At 40.3% G+C, this 23,262-nt stretch overlaps 1 protein-coding gene across 1 annotated transcript in view; it reads left to right on the top strand.

Moving 5' to 3' along the window:
• Positions 1-23,262, top strand: part of SYTL5 (synaptotagmin like 5) — a 127,941-nt gene that overhangs the window by 43,153 nt on the left and 61,526 nt on the right. The window contains exons 3-5 of the mRNA XM_056131213.1: positions 5,151-5,266; positions 6,821-6,908; positions 16,070-16,204. Coding sequence (XP_055987188.1) covers positions 5,151-5,266; positions 6,821-6,908; positions 16,070-16,204 — 339 coding nt within the window. The remainder of the gene's footprint in view (positions 1-5,150; positions 5,267-6,820; positions 6,909-16,069; positions 16,205-23,262) is intronic.

Genomic DNA, 23,262 nt, shown 5'->3' with positions numbered 1-23,262 from the left:
CTGAATCACTTATCCTTTTTATTGTTGAAACAATAACTTACGGAAAGTATACACCTATCCATTTAATCCAGCCATCTATTCATCCATGCACCCTAAAACATTGATAGCCTATAGTTTTATTAGTGGGTAGGAATTCAAATACAAGGAAACATTGATTCCAAGGAAGAAGATGAGTTTATTACATTATCTAATCAGTAAGTTGCTCTATGAGTTAAATGACAGAGGAAGAAACAAAGCTTTCAGTATGGCGTTCTTCTTCCTCTGTGATAAGAACTTTATTATGTCCCTTTGTAAGAGCCAGAAATTTACTAGAAGCTTGTTTAATTTGAGGTATCAAAAATCCCCCATTTTGAAAGCAGAAAACAGATCATTACTTCTTTTATCTTCAAGTTACTTGTTTCTGTGATCTGAGAGACCTAAACTATCAGTATTGGGAATACTTTGTTTGTACTCATGGAGCGATTTTTAGAAAGAAAGCACAAGCGATATTTTATTGGAAGTGACATTCTTTGTTTGTTGAGAGAGAGTGATGCTGCAGTGCCACTGGGCTGTCTCCATGTTTAATAGACCATAAAATTGAAATTTCCACCCTGACCTCCTAGAGATGAGTCAGAAAGTGACTCATTCTCTAATGAGTTGGAAGCACAACCTTTATTGTCATTTACCTTGGATTGGGTAAAATAAAGCAATTTTATGATAGTTGTACTGAAATTATTGCAGCAAGGAATGATGGAGGGAGGCTACCTGTTACAAGGGGCTGAGCAACTCTTGACATTTTCTCCACCTAATTCTGACAAGGTAGTTGCTATAGGTCTGGTTTTGAAACTAAATACAGAAACAGAATGAAAGGGATCCTGATAAAGCTAGAAGGTTCATTTTGCTATCTTAATGAGATCTACAAAATTCAACATGATTATGTCAGCCTAGCTAGTGGCCGACACACACGAAGATAGTCATAATGAACGTTTTTTTTTCCTAATTAGGACCCCAATTGATCTCAGAAAGACCCAGAGATTAAAAAAATGATAGGTAATAAAAAAATGAAATGCTTCTAATAAGGTATTGATGAGCTGATTCATATTCATGCCATCTTATGACATTTCATGTTGCTATCTGTCCTTGTGAGAATGTTTTTTTTTTAATGAAGGAGCAACTGATATTTTTTTGGATGAATTGGTAACGATTACTGAAATACATGAAACAGAAATAAAATGCTTAAAATACGAATTTGTCTGTTTGTTTGGGGCATACTCGACAGTGCTCAGGAATTACTCCTGGCTGTACTTGGGAGACCATATGGGTGCCACGGATCGAACCTGAGTCAGTTGGGTGCAAGACAAATGCCCTCCCCACTGTACAATCGCTTTGGACCTTGAAATATTCTTTGATGGTAAAATGGAAATAAATAAATAAATAAATAAATAAATAAAAAATAAATAATCACTGATAGTTGGAGCATGGGAGGTGCAAGAGAGGTAGGTGTGTGTGTGTGTGTTTGTGTGTGTGTATAGAGGGATGCTTTGTTATGAGAAAGAGATATGCATCTCTGAAAATTGATCTGCCACTTCGCTGTGAGTCTTGGCACTTACAGGTAGATCATTGTGGTCTCCCAGTTTACATAAGTTATATCACAGCACCAGCATCTAACAAGATTACTCTGCAAATATTATGGAGTGGGACCATTACCTTGTCTGAGTGCAGAAGAAAAGATGACTATTGAAACCACAGACATCGCCTTTCTTAGCAAATAGGAATGACTTTATTCCTTACCAATTACAGCTTTAGCTTTATGCTATTCTGCCCTCCCTCAAGATAAAATATATGATGATATCAATGATATAATTATCTCCACTTTTTGATATCACTTAATCAGAAAAAATCTATATTCTCTTGAACTCCCCAACATAACCAAATGTTAAACCCAAATACTATAACAAATTCTAATGCCCTACTACTGAGACACCCCATAGTTTTCATGGATGTGTTTCACTTTATTATAATGAAAGTCTCAATTTGTTCAAATGATAGTGGGTTTCTTTATTACACATACATACACACACACTACCTCTCATAATATGAAATTATGAAATGCTGAACATTATTTCTTGGATCCTATAGGATTTTGCCTTTTCTTGGGGCTTTATTTATTATAGCCAACAACTCTGAACTCTCTTCTGAAAGTTTTAGCAAATGGAAAGATTTTTTGTGTTGTGTTTTCTGCTATAATGCCTTTATACTGTGGGCAGATTATATTATTTATTCCATATGAGCTTTGGTTTCCTTTTCCCTAAGTCGAGACAGAATAGCTACTTTAGGATTTATAGTGAGGATTAGAAATGTCATATATAAAGTATGCTACTTGGTTTTGTGGTATGCACTCACTAGGCATTAATTCCCTGCTCTTCTGCCAAACATCCTCCTATCTTACTTTCTGGACCTGCGAAGGGAACAAAGGCAGAATCACAGACTGTTTTGGTGTTGCAGAGCTCTGTGCTGACAAGTGACTCAAATGTGTTGTCTGAGTAGAGCAAATTTATGACTATAAATATTGCTCTTGCAAGGAGAGAAGAGGTGATGACTCAGTTCTGGGTAGATTTTGTTTGGGTTAGGTGTTGGCAGCTCTAGGTGTCTGTGGTAATGATAATATGTATATCCATTTCCCAGGTCATATAAACTGTTCAGTGTACCAGTTGTCCCTGTAACATGTAAAACTTCATTCCATATTCTTAGGACATTAAAGAAACAACTTGAGATTTTGGCATGCTTCTAATGGATGGTTTCCAATCACTGAAATCTTTATTTCTCTTGTTCCTATTTCTTTTTATGTACACTCTTTGCCTATTGCATAAATTGACAATTTTTAGTACAGTCCCAGAGAATAACAATTTTATGTTGTTTTTTTTTTCTGCTCGAGCGGGCCCAGTAACGTCTCCATTGGAGACTTTGTTGTTACTGTGTCTGGCATATCGAATACGTCACGGGGAGCTTGCCAGGCTATGCCGTGCGGGCGAGATACTCTCGGTAGCTTGCCGGGCTCTCTGAGAGGGGCAGAGGTATCGAACTCGGGTCGGCCATGTTGGCTGCGTGCAAGGCAAACACCCTACCCCTGTGCTATCACTTCTGCTGTTTTTGGGTCACACCCAGCGATGCTCAGGGGTTATTCCTGCCTCTGCACTCAGGAATTACTCCTGGCGGTGCTTGGGGGACCATATGGGATGCCGGGGATTGAACCCAGGTCAGCTGTGTGATAGCAAACGCCCTACCTGCTGTGCTATCATTCTGGCCCCAAGAGAATAAAAATTTTAGACAGACTCTGCTACAACTACTCAAATTTTCAATTGTGGCAGAAAATCAGCTAGAGACAATACATAAAGGGTTACAACTGTTTTATAACTGTGTTCTGTAAAACCTGGTATATGAATATTGAATTTTAAATGTATCATGATTTTCATGTGTCATGGAATACAGTAGTTTCTCTTTCAAGTGACGGAATTCCCATTGCTTCCAGAACAATATCCCTATTCCCTAGCATAAAATCCAAAAATTTCCATTATTTAACACAAGTCTTCCTTTACATTATAGCCATTTTTGCATTGCCAAGGACAGAACTCAACCTCTTTTCCCCCACTCCCTCCAGCCTCCAGTCCTGCTGTTCAACTTTGTTTTCCATTACAATCCTCCATAGAAGTAGGAACTGAGGGCTATAAACCAAACACCTCTATAAACAAGTTCTTAGAGTGGTATATAGGCCAAAATAAGTAGGGTAAGGGATTGGTGTGACCATTGCAGGTGGGACCAGAAAGATGGGTCAGACTATTTTGAGATCCTACTTTTCCACCTTCAACATTTAATTGATTGTAAAATCCGGGCAAGCCCTTCCATCTGTCTACAGTTCTAATTTATCTCTGTTCTGTTAATTTTCCTATCACCCCAGCATGAATATTGATACTATTCTCCCTGTTACTATGCCCACTCTATCACTTTGTTTTATTGTCTCTTCACTCCTATCCAGCATCAAATTACTACAAGGTGTCTTTCTAAAATTGTCTTATCATGACCCCTTTGTCATCACCAATCAGCACTTACTACCAATTGTTTCTGTTGAATGTCATTTCCTCACCAACGCAGTGGTTAGTCTTTGGCCAGGCTGCTTGGGTACAAGCCAGGCCCTACTACTCACCAGCTATGATATATGATACATGCTTTTCATTTTATTGCTTTCCTCATCTATGAAATGGAGCTCATAATGTTCACAAAGAGTTATGTGATAAAAATATTTTAAGTAATTTGGTTTGGACTTTGAGTCAACCTCATCTGGGGGATTTTCAGGGACTATTCACACAGTACTTGGAGACCATGTGGTGCCAGTAATGGAATCCAGGCCTCCAACATGCAAAGCACATGCACCATCAATTTGAGCTATCGCCTTGACACTATATTATCAAGAAGATAATAATTTTTAAAATACAGATATAGTTTTAAGTACAAAAAATTTAAAAATTATACTTTATATACACTTAATTTATAAAATATAAATATATTTATATAAGTATATATTTTAAATATATTTATTTTTAAATATATACTTACTTTAAAAGACAGAAATTTAAAAAATAAGAATAAAGAGGGCCCAGAGCAATAGTATAGCTGGTAGAACACTTGTCTTGCAGCTGGACCACTTGGTTCCATCTCCAGGACTCCATGTCCCCTGAAAACTACTGAGTATGTCCACCAAACCAATAATAATAATGTTAAGCGTAAAGACTCAATAGAGAGTGCTGGTATATGGAATGTATTTAACTAAAAGGTAAAGGTAAAGGTAAAGGCCCTCCCGTTGATCGTCGATTTGCTCGAGCGGGCCCAGTAACGTCTCCATTGGAGACTTGGTTGTTACTGTGTCTGGCATATCGAATACTCTTGGTAGCTTGCCGGGCTCTCCGAGAGGGGAGGAGGAATCGAACTCGGGTCGGCCATGTTGGCCGCGTGTAAGGCGAACGCCCTACCCGCAATTGGCCATTATAATCCCCATAAAATGCTGCAACTTTTGAGATGAACTCTGTAATTAATTGATTATCTTTTATTTTAGAATTTAGAATTAATTATTTGGTTATATCATTGATATTCAGTTCTCTCCTTTTTCTCTTGGGTAGACAACTAAAGGTTATTACTGGTGAATGGTTTTTTGAAGAAAAGGCAAAGCGTTTCAAGCAAGTCAACACTCCTGGCACTGATGTTGTCCGACATTCCATCTTAAGAAGAAACCCAGGTAATTAAAGCCATTGTTTTCTTTCACAACAGCTTTACTCTTCATTTTGGTGGTTGAAATAACATCCCGTGTTATGAAGCAAATGAGCACACTTGAATTTCTTCAACCCCTTTGGTTGTGTCAAAACCTTAGTATGGAATCTAGATCTGCAATTCATGCAAGGGTAAAGGAAGTTAGATAAAATGAAAATCCTGTGATTGTCCAAATATCTGACACATGAAGATTTTCAGAGGAGGTATTTAGCTTCATTACTGAAAGTTTCTTTCCTGAACACACTTCTAGTATTTTTAAAGCAGTCAAAAATCCATATGAGTTAAATTGTTCACACTGGGAACACAGACCATAATTTTTCAACAGAATTTGTTTCAGATTTCATTTTTCTGATTTGGTGATTTTTAACTAAATATTGATATTATGCACTCAACACAACCCCCTATTGCCCCAAGCTGGAGAAGCATTTTAAAATTTAAGGGGGTATTTGTGATTGTCATGACAATTGGGCAGAAGCCAGAGATATTAAGTGGCCCCAAATGCAAAAGGACAGTCTCAGTAAAAAATTACACTGGCACCAAACGTGAATATACCTTTAAAATGTTCTGTGCATTCAGGTTACCATTTAATGGACCAATTAGTGAGTGAAAGTTGTGTTTCAAACACATTTTTCGTGTATGATAGGGGGAAGGGTACCTTTTGACCTATTCCTATGCAACCTCTCATATACCACAGACAAGTGCCCTTGCAGATGTTCACAAAATAGGTCTGGTAGCCCTGAAACTGGTTCTATTTTCACTTCTGGGATCAAGGAAGGGCTTTCAGGCAATATCAGGTATTAAGCCAAAGAAGAACCGAGTAGAGAAGAAATGAAACATTTAACTCTGATTGATTCCTTCACTCAAACTCCTCTCCCTCCAGAATGTAGACTTTCACTTGAATCAAGAAGTGTGTGCACAGGGGTCCACTGCCCTCCAATGCAGTCCAGCTGACATGCTTATAAGCCAGGATATCCTTTCTATAATCCTATGCTTGAATTCCTTTTGATTCCTTCTTAGGAATTTATAGTTCTCACGAACCCAAGCTCCTTTATCCTAAAATATCTGTGGAAGGGAAAGTTTATCTGAGAACACATTTCACTGCTGAGTCCAGATCATAATCCTCATTTACATCTGGAACACCCAACAACCTAGACATAACTCTTTGACTAGGAAGCTTGGGATGGGAATATCTTTGCCATTTTTTTTTGCTTTTAGGGTCACACCCAATGATGCACAGGGGTTACTCCTAGCTCTACACTCAGGAATTACTCCTGGGGGTGCTCGGGGGAACATTGGGGATGCTGGAAATCAAACCTTGGGTCAGCCGCGTGAAAGGCAAACACTCTACCTGCTCTACCTGCTGTGCTATCTCTCCAGCCCCCTCTTTGCCAATTTTTATAGACGTTTTTGTTCTCAGCAAATCAATACAGATATTCAATACAGATCAGCACATTGGCTCTGGTTTCCGGTCATTTTGTATGAAAATTTGTCTTCTGAGCTCTTCTTGTTTGTATTTAACAAGGAGCGGAAGGAATACAGAACGAAGAAAAAACCTTCCAGGATCCTGAAAAATCAGACATGCCACCTTCCGATCGGCCCAAGAGAAAAGGGTAAGACATGATTTTGTCAAAAAAAGAAATGTTTTCTAGTAATCTCTGAAATAACAATTCCTTGGATTTGCAAGTCTGATGTTACTATTCTCTCTGATTATTTATCTCAGGAAATGCAATTTTTATTGCTTGAAATTCTTACATAAATAAAGGTCTCTTCTGACCTGAGTATGTAAGAGTCTTTCCATCGTTTGTATATGTGACCGTCTACCTAGTGTTTCCCATTACTTATAGGTAGACTTCTTGTCAGTCCAGTTTTGTCTCTCCAGAGAAGGCCTTTATTGTACAAACCACTTCCCATCCCCAACTAAGTGCTGAGATGATATAGTAAAAGGGAAAATCAGAGATTTGTTAAGTGGCTATAAGACATTTTATTTCCTTTTGAAAAATCAAGCCTTCCTTTCCAAAAAAAAATCATTTATTATTTGATTGCAAATCTGTTACATCTATCAAGAATAAGGATAGGAAGCCAGATTCAGGGAGGTCATGAGAAAATGGAGGCTAGTTGATGCTATCAAAGGAGTCCCCCAGATAATGCTCTAAGGACTAGAGCTAAACATATATTTCAGACCTTCGCAGTTTTCAGTCTCCCTACTACAGGCAGTCATGGACCTGTCTGGTGGCTGAAGAGGTAAAAGTTCTGATAATGTGTGTCCTGCTATAAGCAGAAGTCAGTATGAGAGGTGGCAGATGTTTGAGCTTTTCTCCAGATTTTCAGAAAGACTTCAGTTGAGGTTGTTTTTTTCTTTTTATTCTGTTTTATCATTTTAAACAAAGTCACAGTGAAACATAAATGTCCTCAAACTCTCATGACTAATCATACTTCATGAATTATTGACCAATGGGAAAGATAGCCTAGAGTGATCCTCCTTCCTGCCATGTTCAATCTGTGTTTTCTTCCTCAGGCTTCAGCAGTTCCTCTGCCTGTGCATCACTGATTGCGTTGACACCACAGTTCCACTCCAAACCCTTGCAGAAAAACAGGCTTAATCATAAGTCCCTTTAGAACGGAACAAGTAGCTAGCTTTCTGTTTTGTTTTTGTGCTACAGCCTCCAGCAGGTTATTTGGCTCTTCAAAAACAATCAATGGCTTAAAGAAATAAGTTGTTTAAAGCTCACAAGGACCTCTAGGGTCTTTATTTGGTAGATTTCAGCCTAGGCATCAGACTGGGATCTGCAGCTGGCAGACAGGAAGGAAGTTTCTAGAATAATTAATTCTATAAACCCTGATGGTTCTGTTGTGGGTTACTTAAGTCATATGGCAGCCTCAACAAGGGAGTCTACTGATCTCCTCTCTACACAACTTAGTCAACCAGAGAACCCTCTGGAAATGTGAGACTGAGGAGAGTGTGCTCTGAGCAGCTGCCTGATGTGTTTGGGCCTGATGTGTCACCAGCCCCAGGACGCGGTAGTCAAACAGCACCTGAGTTCCACTTGTTCTGCCCAGATAATGATCCCTGCCACCCAATTTCTTGGGGAGTATGGAACCCAGGCTAGAGTGAGGAATTGATCTTCCTAGGACAGGAAAGTCAGAGGCTGGAGCAATAATACATTGAGTAGGGTATTTACCTTGCATGCGGCTGGCCTGGGTTTGATCCCCAGAATCCCATATCGTCCCCCGAATTTCACTAGGAGTAATCTCTGAGCACCGCCAGGAATAAGCTCAGAGCATTACTGAGTGTGATCCCCCCCAAAAAACAAAAGAACAAATTTTAAAAAGAAAGAAGAAAAGGAGAGTCTGTTCTAAATTCTACCAGGTTTCCTAAAGAGTCTTTCCTCAGAGTAAAAATTTCAAGAGAAAATGAATAACAAACTGAAATTTATTTAGAGATTATGAAGGAAAAACAGATACTAACGTGTTTGAAGTTTATAGTTTACTGCAGGTTGACTTTAGGTTGACCTTGTGAACACACCTCTACTTTCGGCAAAGCCTGGCAAGTTCCCCGTGGCATATTTGCTATGCCAAAAACAGTAACAAGTCTCATAAGGAGACGTTTCTGGTGCCCGCTTGAGCAAATCGATAAACAACGGGAGGACAGTGCTACAGTGCAGTGCTAAAGTGTTTCAAGAAAAAATATGGTCTTCTCCACAGGGAAGAGTGTCCTGCAAGGCTTTTAGGATAGTTGTATATGGCTAGTCTTCGTATTGTCTTGGTCTGGAGGGGTTTTTGTAGGCATTAAGAGTTATTCAGGGTAGTTGGTACAGAGTAAGAGTTCTGAACTTTTGGTGATCTTCTTTTATTTCCTTACCTGCGTTTTGTTTCTGCTGAAGCTTCTCCACCTACCAGGGTCCTAGACTTTTCTTGAGCAAGTACCAGGGCAAGTTGGAATCTTATTGGGCCTCCGTTGCTGTGTCCACAGAGTGCTTCATCCCAATAAATGCTTTTGGTTGCTTTAGAGCCGGGGACCAAGTAACTTCTAGAAATCCCATCTTGCTTTTATTACTTACTAAGAACTCATCACAGATCTCCCCACCCATCTACCTCCCTACTTCATTTCCAACAGCCATCGCACTGAATCCTTCTAAACTTAAAACTGGGATGTGATGGTTATCAGGATTCTAGGAATGTAACACACCAAGTTAGAATAGGTACACACCTGAAAAGTTAGTATAGAGAGAAGAAAATTAGCATAATATAAGAGGACAATACACACTGCCTGAAAGTTGTTCTGAAACAAAGTGGGTATAAATTAGCTGCAAGAGATGAAATAAGGCAATAAGTCATTGTTAAATAAGTCACTAGTGTCTATTGTCAGTGTAAGTAAAGCACAGGGTCATCCTAAAAGACATTAAATTGTAGTAAGTGGAACTTGATGAAAAAAACTTCAAAGGATCCAAAAATTTTTTAAAAGAGGGGAAAGGTAATTCTAGGTGAAGACTCCTTTAAAAGAGCAGAGATGGGGAGTTAACCTGACAGTATTCGAACCCAGGACTTGGCTTTCTCCACACAAGTGACCCAAAGTATCCTCTAGGACGCTGGGATGACAGCATCCCTGAGCCTCTTCATGTTTGTCCCCAATGCGGTGCTGGTCTTCTTCATATCCCAGCTAGTACCCCACCACACACCAGGTACCCGTGGAGGCGTGGCCTTTTCAGAAATGGGCGTGGATTCGTTGGAGATGGGCATGGCCTAATTTTGGGCCGGCGGATATGCAGATAATTTTGTCATACCAAGAAATCTAGTGTAACATCTTAATCCCCATACCTCCACGTCAACATGAAGAAACAATGCAAATCCCCACCACGTGGGGAGGACGAGGAAGAGTCCAGAAACCTCAGTAGGTGCTACTCACCTAAAGGACCTCTCTGAGAAAGAATTAATATATGAAGTAATGAAGATGTTCAATGAACTCAATGAAATAGTCAGAAAGATATTCAGTAACATGAGAGAAATAATCGAGAAATTATGGGAAGAAATGAGAGCAGAAATTGGAAAACTACAAACAGAAAAGTCACAAATGAAAGATTCTGTAGATGAAATAAAAAACTCAGTCTGTGCCCTCAACAGTAGAATGACCACAGCTGAAGATAGAATCAGTGAGCTGGAAGATCAGCTGCACCAAGCCAACAGGCAACAACAAACAATGGCAAGACACCTCAAAATAGCTCTAGAGCGAATCAGAGTCCTGATTCCAAGAGGAACATCATTAGAATCATTGGACTACCAGAAGCTCAGGGGAACAATCCCAGTGAAAGAGCCACGGTAAAAAAAATCATTGCTGAAAAATTCCCAGAGCTGGACAATGCAGCCATTCAGATTCAAGGAGCCCAAAGGGTGACAGCTAAAAGAGACCCTAACAAAAACACTCCAAGACATATTATAGTTAGAATGCTGGATTCCATGGATAGAGACAAAATACTGTAAGCATCAAGGTCAAAGAAGGAAATCACATACAAAGGAGCACCCCTTATATTCACAGCAGACCTATCAGAGGAAACCCTCCAAGCCCAAAGGCAGTGATGGGATATAGTGAAAAAACTCACTGAAATGAATGCTTCACCAAGAATACTCTATCCAGCTAAACTCTCACTAAAACTTGAAGGAACGGTACACTATTATCTAGATAAACAGCAGCTCAGGAACGTCATAGACTCAAAACCAAACCTAAAACAAGGGCTAAAGGGGCTATTATAAGAAAAGACAAACCCTACAAGCACAACACACCCTAACAGAAAGATGACACAAAACCCAATCTCTCTCAAAGTCAATGGTCTAAATTCACCAATTAAGAGACACAGAGTGGCAAAATGGATTCAGAGACAGAACCCAACATTCTGCTGCCTACAAGAAACTCATCTGAACAGTCAGAGCAAACACAGACTCAAAGTTAAAGGATGGAAAACAATCCTGCAAGAAAACAGCTCCTGCCAAAAAGCTGGCATGGCCCTACTAGTATCAGAAAACATAAATTTCAGGTTGAAAAAGATTAGAAGGGACAGTGAAGGCTATTTCCTCTTCACCAAGAGATACGTAAAACAGGAAGAAATCACACTCTTAAATGTATAAGCACCTAATGAGGGAACAGCTAAATATTTAAACAATTTCTAACAGGTTTTAAGGAGGACATTGCTAGCAACACAATAGTAGCCGGAGACTTCAACATCGCCTTATCACCTCTGGATAGATCAACAAGAACAAAACTCAGCAAGGAAACATTGGCTTTGAAGAAACAAATAGAAGAGAGAGGGCTTATAGACCTATACAGGGCTTTACACCCCCCAAAAAAGAATACACATTCTTCTCCAGTGCACACGGAATATTTTCCAAAATAGATCATGTGCTAGGACACAAAACATGTCTCAATAGAATCAGGAAGATAGAAATAGCATCAACAATCTTTTCAGACCACGACGCACTGAGAATAGACATGGAGAACCAACTCAAAAACATAGACATGGAGAACCAAATCTAAAACATGGAAATTAAACAACTCAATTTTGAACAACAAGTGGCTCAGGAAGGAAGTCAAGGACGAAATCAAAAGATACCTGGAAGCAAATGAGAATGAAGACATGAGCTACCAGAACCTATGGGATGCAGCTAAAGCTGTATTAAGGGGAAAATTTATATCTCTGCAAGCATTTCACAGAAAGGAAGAAAGGGCCCACATAAACAACTTGACTTCACAACTCAAGATCTTGAAAAGGATCAACAAAAGGAGCAGGCAGAAGGAAAAAGATCATAAAACTTAGAGCAGAAAACAGCGACATGGAAACAAAAAAAAATAAGAAAGATGAATAAAACCAAGAGCTGGTTCTTCGAGAAAATAAATAAGATAGATAAACCACTAGCAAGAGTCACACAGAAAGAGAGAGAGAGAGAGAGAACTCTAATAAACCGAATCAGAAATGAGAAGGATATCACAACAGAAACCAAAGAAATTCAAAAGATCATCAGAGACTCCTTTGCATGTCTGTGTGCCACGAAACAAGAGAACCTAGAAGAAATGGATAAATTTCTGGATTCCTGTAATCTCCCAAGGCTGAATCAAGAAGATCTAGAGTATCTGAATAGACTTATTAACATCAAGGAAATTGAAACTGTAATCGAAAGTCTTCCCCAAAACAAAAGCCCAGGTTCAGATGGATTCACTGGCATAATTTTCCAAACATTTAAAGAGGACCTATTGCCACTTATTCTCAAGCTTTTCCAGGAAATTAAAGAAAAGAAACTCTCCCAAACAGTTTTTATGAAGCCCATATCTCTCTAGTATCAAAAGGAAGCAAAGACACCACAAGAAAAGAAAACTACAGGCCGATATTCCTGATGAACACGGATGCGAAGATTCTGAACAGAATACTAGTAAATAGAATTCAATAACTCATCAAAATGATCATACACCATGACCAAGTGTGATTCATCCCTGGGATGCAAGGATGGTTTAACATTGGGAAATCAATCAACATAATCCATCATACCAACAAAGGAAAGATAAAAAAACCATATGATCACATCAATATATGCAGAGAACGCATTTGACAAGATCCAGCACCCGATTATGATGAAAACCCTTGACAAAATGGGGATAGAGGGGACTTTCCTCAATAAAGTTAAAGCCATCTACCACAAGCCTACGGCAAGCATCATCCTCAATGGAGAAAAACTGAGAGCCTTCCCCCTAAGATCAGGGATGAGACAAGGATGCCCACTCTCTCCACTGCTGTTCAATATAGTACTGGAAGTACTTGCAATAGCGATTAGACAAGAAAAAGATATTAAGGGCATCCAGGTAGGAAAGGAAGAAATCAAGCTCTCACTATTCTTAGTTGATATGATACTATACTTAGAGAACCCTAAAACCTATACCAAGAAACTCCTAGAAACAATAGACTTGTATAGTAAAGTTGTATAACATCAATATATATAAATTATTATATATATAAAGATGTTATATATAACATCAATATATATATATAAAAAGTTGTATAACATCAATACCCAAAAGTTCATGGTGTTCCGTTTTGCAAATAGTGAGAGAGAAGAAAGTGACATGAAAAAAAATCCCGTTCACAATTGTGCCCCAGAAAATCAAGCACTAAGGAATTAGCTTAACTAAGGAAGTGAAGGACCTGTACAAAGAAAACTACAAAACGCTACTTCAGGAAATATAAGAGGACACGAGGAAATGGGAAGAAATCCCCTGCTCATGGATCGGGAGAATTAATATTGTCAAAATGGCAATACTTCCCAAAGCACTGTACAAATTCAACGTGATCCCTATTACGATACCTATGACATTCTTCAAAGAAATGGAGCAAACACTCCTGAAATTTATATGGAACAATAAGCGCCCACGAATAGGTAAAGCAATTCTTGGGGGGAAAAATGGGAGGAATCGACCTCCTTAACTTCAAACTCCATGGTACTGGAACAAAGCAGTAATAATTAAAACAGCATGGTACTGGAACAAAGGCAGAGCTGTAGACCAATGCAACAGGTTTGAATATACTGACATCTTCCCCCAAGCATATGATAATCAAATCTTTGATAAGGGGGAAAGAAAAGTGAATTGGAGCAAGGAAAGCCTCTTTATCAAATTGTGCTGGCAAAACTGGACAGCTACATGCAAAAAAGTGGGCTCAGATCTCTACCTAAGGCCATGTACAAAAGTAAGATCAAAGTGGATTAAAGACCTCAACATCAGACCGGAATCTGTAAGGTAAATTGGAAAAAAAGTTGGCAAAACCCTCCATGACATTGAAGCTAATAGTATCTTCGAAGATGTCACGCCATTGGCCAAGCCAGTGAAAACAGAGATAGACAAATGGGACTATCTGAAACTAAGAAGCTTCTGCACCTCAAAAGAAACAGTGACCAAAATGGGAAAGGATATTCGTCCAATACACATCTGACAAGCAGTTGATATCAAGGATATACAAGGTACTGGTTGAACTCCACAAGAAGAAAACATCCAACCCCATAAAAAAATGGGGCAATGAAATGAACAGAAATTTTCTCAAAGAAGAAATCCGGATGGCTAAAAGGCACAGGAGAAAATGCTCTACATCATTAATCATCAGGGAGATGCAGGTTAAAACAACAATGAGATATCATTTCACACCACAGAGTCTGTCCCACATCCAAAATAACAAAAGCAACCAGAGTTGACGCGGATGTGGCAAGAAAGGGACCCTCCTTCATTGCTGGTGGGAATGCCGACTGGATTAGCCCTTTTGGAAAACAGTATGGATGATTCTCAAAAAATTTGTAATTGAGCTCCCATTTGACCCAGCAATACCATTCCTGGGAATATATCCCATATTGGCAAAAAATGTATAGTCAAAGTGACATCTGCATTTGTTTGTTCATTGCAGCACTGTTTACAATAGCTAGAATCTGGAAAAATCCCGAGAGCCCGTGAACAGATGACTGGTTAAAGAAACTTTGGTACATCTACACAATGGAGAACTATGTAGCTGTTTGGAAAGATGAAGTCATGAAATTTACATACAAGTGGTACTACATGGAAAGTATAATGCTAAGCAAAACGAGTCAGAATGAAAGGGACAGACATAGAAAGATTGCATTCATCTGGGGAACATAAAGTAACAAAATAGGAAACTAACACCCAAGTATGGCAGAGATTAGTACCAGGAATTTTACTCAATGACCCGGAGGACAACCACACATGTTAGGGGAAAAGGGAGCTCAGAAAGAGAAGGGAACACCAAATAAAGGGTGTTGGGAGGATCCACCCACGATGGGAGAGCATGCTGAGGGTAGACTACCGACCAAACATGATTGCCACTCAATGCCTCTTTTGCAAACCACAGCACTCAAAAGGAGAGAGAGGGAAATGCCCTGCCACAGAGGCAGGGTGGGATGGGGGCTGGGGGGTGGGAGGGATACTGGGATCCGTGGTGGTGGGAGATGCGCACTGGTGGAGGGATGGGTGTTTGATCATTGTATAATTGAAACCCAAGCACAAAAATGTGTAAGTATACAACTGTACCTCATGATGTCTCACTATTAAAAAAAAACTTAATTAATATAAATAAATAAATAAATAAATAAAATTTCATACTACAAAAAAAAAATAAAGTTCCCTCTTATTCTCAGCACAGCTTCAAACAAGGTCAGCTCAGGCAATGCTGCTCCGTCTCCTGGTACCAGGGCTGACTCTCCCGAAGTTGATGATCTTTTTTCTTAGGAGGTACAGAGGCCTGGCTTCCTTGCAAGTGGTCTGGTCTTGGGAGAATGTCATAACCACCACTCTTGACGTTATACTGTGAAGGCTCTAGGGAGAACCTGGAACCACTCAACCCCACAGTCATTTTGTTGAAGATTCATTTACTGTTGGAAATACCAGAAGTGGTATTTTTTTCTTTATTGAATAATCTTGAATTACAAAGTTACAAACATATTTATGATTGAGTTTCAGGCATCTGTTGTTCCAATACCAATTCCTTCACCCATAACCCTCCACCAATGTCCCCGGTTTCCCTTCCATCCCCCCAGCCTACTTCTGTGGCAGGCACTTTTCCTTTTCCCCATTTTCCTAGTGGTCCCTTCCCTAACTCATCCCCTTCACCCCTGCCCCAGTGCCAACTTCCTGCTGAAGACCCATTCTCCTGCTTTTTGTTTCTATTGCAATAGTATGCTTGAAGTGACTGTTTTTCGAAGGCTTTAATTCTCATGTCATAAATCTGTATAATTTCAGGTTTCTTTTCAGTAAGTTCAGATCAGTTACCAAAGGAGAAATTATAACTCCCAGAACTGAAAGTGCCCGGAGCTACAGCCTGGACTTAGACAGCCAACATTTTCGGAGTTTAAAGTCAGTCTCTGGTTCAGACAGGTAAGACACATACACCTGGAGCACCCTGACCTGCGAAGTTTGATGGATTGACATCCAGCTGTGCTGTCAGATACTTGAAGATTTTTGCCTCCCAGAGCACTTGTATTGTGTGATATTACCACCAGGAGGATGGTTTTTAGCTGCTATGCAGAGCATTGTTTCTAGAATTATACTATTGAAATCATTTGTGTCACCTGTGCTTGGGTGGTTTGGGACTGCAGTTCAAATGAAAATGCAAAACGAAAATTTTCCTATTCATTGATTTGTGTTACTGCTGTTGTTTTGTGTCACACTGGTAGTTCTCAGGTGACCACTTGCTTGAGGACCCAGGTGGCACCAGGAATTGAACCTGGGTCTCCTGCTTGCAAAACCTGCAGGTCTAACCCTTTAAGCCATTGCCCTACCCTCTGTCCTGATTTCTTATTTTCAGTTGAGCATTTTGTTTGTCTTAATTTCCCCTTTCCCTTTCCTATATACACACATGGGCTATAGTGATAGTACAGTGGGTAGGTGTTTGCCTTACACACAGCCAACGTGGCCGACCTGAGTTCGATTCCTCCGCCCCTCTCAGAGAGCCTGGCAAGCTACTGAGAGTATCTCGCCTGCAAGGCAAAGCCTGGTAAGTTACCCGTGATGTATTCAATTTATCAAACACAGTAACAACAGGTCTCACAATTTGTTGTGAGACGTTGCTGGTGCCTGCTTGAGCAAATCGATGAACAGCGTGAGGGCAGTGTCAGTGTTGGTGATATACACACATATATATTTCCTATATACTTATACACATATATACATATATGTACATATATACCTATATGGGCTGATAGTCCATATATACCTATATGGGCGATAGCACAGCAGTAGGGCGTTTGCCTTGTGTGCAGCCAGCCCGGCCGAGCTGGGTTTGATTCCTCCACCCCTCTCAGAGAGCCCAGCAAGCTACCGAGAGTATCTCGCCAACACGGCAAAGCCTGGCAAGCTCCCTGTGCCATATTCAATATGCCAAACACAGTAACAACAAGTCTCAAAAAAATGGAGACGTTACTGGGCCCACTCGAGCAAAATTGATGAACAACGGGAGGACAGTGACAATAACAGTGATCTGATTTTAATCGCCACTTATTGGGCTGGAGTGATAGCAGTAGGGCGTTTGCCTTGCACGCAGCCAACATGGACAACCCAAGTTCGATTCCTCTGCCCCTCTCGGAGAGCCTGGCAAGCTACTGAGAGTATCTTGCCTGCACAGCAAAGCCTGACAAGCTACCCGTGGCGTATTCAATATGCCAAACACAGTAACAAGTCTCACAATGTTACTGGGCCTGCTTGAGCAAATCGATGAAAAACGGGAGGACAGTGACAGTGATATACCTATATACATATACATATATAGGAAATATATATATTTCCTATACACACATATATACATATATACATATATGTTTTCAATTGCGAGACCAGTTTTAGTTAATAAATTTTAACTATTAAAGCAAAACCAATGTTTTTCATACTGGTATTAATTTAGCAATATATGTTTGCAGGCAAAATTACCCAAGACCCAATGTGATAAATATGCTTGGTAAAATTCTAATAAAGTTTCTTGAGGCTGCATTGGTCAGCAGCCATTGAGAAATATTCTTATGATGAGCTGGGGAGATAACTCAAAGTGCTAGTTCTCATGCTTTGTATGAGGAGGGCTGAGTTGATTCCTGGTTCCACATGACCTTTCAAGTACCCCAGGGAGCAAACCCTAGCAATGCACTAGAAGTAACAAAACCCATTGGGTATGGTTCCCCCCTCAACAAAATAAAAACAACAACTTATCTTGGAGCTATTTGAATTACCAGGACTGGAGCGATAGCACAGCCAGCAGAGCTTTTGCCTTTCATGCAGCCCACCCGCGTTTGATTCCTCCGTCCCTCTTGGAGAGCCGGACAAGCTACCGAGAGTATCCTGCCCACATGGCAGAACCTGGCACGCTCCCCATGGCGTATTTGATATGCCAAAAACAGTAAAAACAAGTCTCACAGTGGAGACAGTAGTGGTGCCTGATCAAGCAAATTGATTATCAACAGGAGGACAGACAGACAGACAATTCCCTTTCCTTTGTTGTCATTGCGATATCTGGGGGTCACACCATTGATATTTTGGTTTGCCTACTTGGTAAGTAGTACACCGAAGATTGAACACATTTTAATGATATTGGGAGGCCAACAGAAGTGTTGCTGGGACTACAGTGACTGTGATCGATTTTGCTCAGGATCAAACAGTCTCACAGATGTCACTCATCTATTTTTTAGAAGAGGCTCTATCATAGAGCCCCATTTGGCCCCTGTGTTGATTTTTTTTTTTTTTTTTGCATTTTGAGTCACACCCAGAGATGCACAGAGGTTACTACTGGCTCATGCACTCAGAAATCACTCCTGGCGGTGCTTGGGGGACCATATGAAATGCTGGGAATCAAACCAGGTCGGCCACGTACAAGACAAATGCCCTACCCACTGGAGTGGTATCGCTCCAGCCCTGTCTGTTGATTTCTTGATTTTTTTCCTATTTAAGCTTCTGATAAAAAGAAAGCACAAAGTACCATATAACCGTCCTTGTAACTCTTTTAAAATTATCAATAACTTCATGATTTGAATCATTTCTCAATTTCCATATACTTCTTTCTCATTCCACTGCCACTAACTTGTTATCAAATGGGGTCAAGGGAGAATTTCTTTAGCATGCAACAATCACCTTGTCAAGGAAACTGAAGAGAAATAGAAATAGCTGGCAGCATAGTCATTTCATAGCAGGCTTTTCTGATTTTCTTCAGTCTCTCGGGGCATAAGTCAAAGCCTATTTTCATATTGTGTGCTATCTAAGCTGGAGAGGAGAAAATGTATACCCACTTGTTTGTCCAAACGTTATCCCCACTTTTGTTTCCTGGCTGCTGTAGTAATACTGCAAAGTGTGGGAGTAAAAGCACCAGTTTTTCCCTCAAGGTTTGCAAGAAGTATTGCATTCACCCTGTCATTCATTTTAGAATATTGAATAGCAAATTCCCTTAAAGATGTCACTCGTCTATTTTTTTCAATGGTCTCCTGCCTTATCTATTCATTTTTCCTCTTCTACTGTGTCTAGTGTCACTATATGTGAAACTACACCCAATTAAGGAAACAGAAAATAGATCATTTATTATTATGGTGTGTATAAATGTTAACATCTCACCACATTCAGTATTTTCCACCTTTTCAAGAACGCAGTATCTTTATGATAGAAACCTCAAAGTACCATATCACTGTCCTTGCAGCTCTTTAAAAATTATTAATAACTTCATGATTTGAATCATTTCTCAATTTCCATATATTTCTCTTTCTCATTCCACTGCCACTAACTTTTTATCAAGTGGGGTCAAGAGAGAATCTTGTAGGGTTGCTTTTGTCCTTGAAATCATTTCCTTTAATATCCCTTAGGGTATCCTGAGGGACATTGTTATTTGTGCCATGTTCCATAAAACCTTTATATAGAAATAAATATTTTGTCTTTGATTGTTGAACTCCTGACTCTCAGATGTGATCAAAATTGTTTGTAGATAAATTAGTGTTGCAGATTTTCTTCAGGGTTTTGAGGAGGCTGTGGATGAGCCATCTTAGTTTATACTACAGGTTATCATTTGAGAGGGACAAGACATAGATGCAGATTGAGATAGTTAATGTATATATAAAGAAGTGATGTGGAGTTCCTTATTCAAAAGTAGTCTTCTGGTAACACAAAGAAAAAATTTTTAAGACTGGAGAGATATCACAGCAGGTGAGGTACTTGCTTTATACATGGCTGACCTGGATTCCATTCATAGGGTCCTCTGATCCCCACCAGGAGTGATCCCTGAGCACAGAGTGAGAGCTAAGCCCTGAGCACAGTTGGATATGCCCCCCCAAAAAAAATAAAAAAAAATTTCACTTTAGATTAAATTTTCTAAGAGTTACTTAACAAGACAAAGAGGTATCTCACAGTGCTTGTACCATTCCTCCAGAATCTGCCTGCCTGTGTTGATTTTTTATATCTTGCCCACTGCTGAGTAACATTAAACTCTATGGACTTCACCAAGTCTGCTGTAATTTATTTAGAATTTTGTATTCTCGACCTGGAAGGAGGTCCCTCAGTAGACATTATCTTTTTTTTTTGGGGGGGGGGGTTGGGTCACACCCAGCGATGCACAGGTGTTACTTCTGGCTCATTCACTCAGGAATTACTCCTGGCGGTGCTCAGGGAACCATATGGGATGCTGGAAATCAAACCTGGGTCAGCCGGGTGAAAGGCAAATGCCCTACCTGCTCTGCTATCACTCCAGCCCCAGACATTATCTTTTAAATTGTAAGTTCCTCAAATGGTTTACAGATAACCACAATATAGTCTTCAGGAGTGGTTTGACTTAAGCATGCTGATTAAAGGAATTAAGATATTTGGGAGATCAATAGATCAAAGTTTCATTTTTCCTGGAACATACATCCATCACAATGAGCTCATTCCTGAACTGCTATTGTGAGATGAGTTATATTACCCTAAAGTTATTCCTTAGAAAGTTGGGGTGGGCGATAACCCATCTTAATACCCATCATTTAAAGTTTTTAGCTCTTCTCCTATGGTTGGAGTTGCAATAATTCTGCGAGGCCGAGTAGTAAAACAGATGGACTTTCTTTTTTTCCCCAGTTCTACAAGTGAAAATGCTTCAGTGCCTGTAATTCATCTTAGCATATGGAAAAGAAATTCCCCTAAAGATATTATGAGAGTCCTGGGTTTTTGTTCTAATACCACACTAGTTATGAATTTCATTTTCTCCCCTACATACATTTTTTAAAAAATGTTTCTTTATGGTTCTTTGCAATTTTCCTCATGGTTCTTTGCTACTTTCCTGCAGCTGCTGGGCTTAGTGTGGTTTTTGGTTTGTTTGTTTGTTTGTTTTTGTTTTGGGGCCACACCCAACCACACCCTGCTAGTGGTTTACTCCTGACTCTGCTTCTCAGGAATCACTCCTAGCAGGCTCGAGGAGCATAGGGGAATTCCAATTGGCCACGTGCAAGGCAAATGCCCTACCTGCCATGCTATCTCTCTGGCCCCAATGCACATATCAGAGTGGAAATGCTATTTTATAGTATAGTTGGCTTACTTCACTTATTTTCAGTCCATTTGGATTAAGGAAAATATGCGTACATTGGGCAAAGCCCAGCAGCCTCTCAGAAGAGCCTCCTCTCTGGTTTCTAGAGATTTGACACCCAAGACAAAGGTGATATGAAAAAATAAAACTGTATAACTGCAAACTAGAGTTAGTGGGCAGAATTCCCACTGAGGCAGTTAAGTCCTAGTTCTTGATGAGCTACTGATATGCTGTGTTTTAACAATGAGTTTTTTTTTTTTTTTGGAGAAGGAGGGGGTTGAGGGAGGGAGCTACAAGTATTGCTCAGGAGTGCAAGAAGTCTCAATTGAGTGTAAGGGCCTGTGGATAAAACTGCTCAGGTCCTGCAGTGCCACAGACACTGGGACCACCCTTGCAGTGCCTGCATGGCCTAGGGGGCTGTAACCAGTGAAGCTCAAGAGTCCAATAAGGTACGCGGAATCACACTGAGGTCAAGAGCATGCTAGCATGCACCCTAACTACTGTGCTATCTCCTAGCCCCATGTTATGAGATAGTTACCTTAAGTGATGCTCTCCCAGAAAAGAATCTTCGGATAAAGATATATTAGCACTGTCTGTAGCACTGTCCTCCCGTTGTTCATCAATTTGCTCAAGCAGGCACCATTAACGTCTCCATTGTGAGACTTTCTGTTACTGTTTTTGGCATATCGAATACACCACGGGGAGCTTGCCAGGCTTTGCTGTGTGGGCAGAATACTCTTGGTAGCTTGCTGGGCTCTCCAAGAGGGGTGGAGGATTCGCACCCAGGTCGGCCTCATGCAAGGCAAACGCCCTACCCACTATGCTATCGTCCCGGCCCAAAGATATATAAGCAAATGATTTACCAGTGAAATGGTTCCAGGAGGAAACAGTCAGGGAGAAAGAGAAACATAATAAAGAAGAGGAATAAGCTACATGATGGAGCAGGCGAGGTCTGTGGGTTCTGAGTTTCAGGGCTCTGCTTTATCCAGCAAGTGATCCTGTCGCATCAATTATCTCTGAATATTCCCATTTTGAGGAGCTAGATCACTGCACACCTATACAAATCAGTCAGTGACTATGGGTTCCCTTGGAAAGGGTTTCCAGATTTAGAAAGTTAATATATAGATAAATTTGTATTACGCATAAGCAACACTCTTTTGGGGGACCACAGGAGCAGTGTTCAGGAGTTCCCAGGGGTCACACAGTGATTCTCAGCTGTCCGCCCAGCAGTAAAATGTGAGGATGTGGTGCTGCTAGGACCGGGCATTGTGGGGGATAACCCGGGCATCCCGGAGAGCCTGGAGGACTCTAGAGTCACACGGTCACACCCAGAGGACTCCTGGATTGTGCCTGTTAATGCTTGGGGAGACCTTGTGGTGCTGAGGATTGAACCAGGGTTGGCCACATGCAAGGTATGTGCCCTAACCTGTGTATTTCATTACCTTTTTAAACTCCTAAATAGCTCTTTTAAATAGCTCTTTTAAAAATTTGGCCATAAATTTTATTTATATATTATATGAGTATATATATTATATACTATATATTATATTATATTATATGAGCTGGAGCGATAGCACAGCGGGTAGGGGCATTTGCCTTACAAGCGGCCAACATGGCCGACCCGAGTTCGATTCCTCCGCCCCTCTCGGAGAGCCCGGCAAGCTACCGAGAGTATTCAATATGCCAGACACAGTAACAACAAAGTCTCCAATGGAGATGTTACTGGGCCCGCTCGAGCAAATCGATGATCAACGGGAGGGCCTTTACCTTTACCTTTATATGAGTATATTTGATATTAAATATTCATTTTTTATCTGAAATTTAAGTGCTTTTTTTTTTTGGTTTGGGGGCCACACCCCATCATGTTCACAGGTGACTCCTGGCTCTGTACTTAGGGATCATTCCTGGAGACCATATGGGA

Source organism: Sorex fumeus, unplaced genomic scaffold (assembly GCF_029834395.1).
Source record: "Sorex fumeus unplaced genomic scaffold, SorFum_2.1 ptg000086l, whole genome shotgun sequence".
Taxonomy (NCBI): domain Eukaryota; kingdom Metazoa; phylum Chordata; class Mammalia; order Eulipotyphla; family Soricidae; genus Sorex; species Sorex fumeus.
The sequence above is the reverse complement of the archived record's forward strand: the minus strand, read 5'-3'. Positions and strand labels throughout refer to the sequence as shown.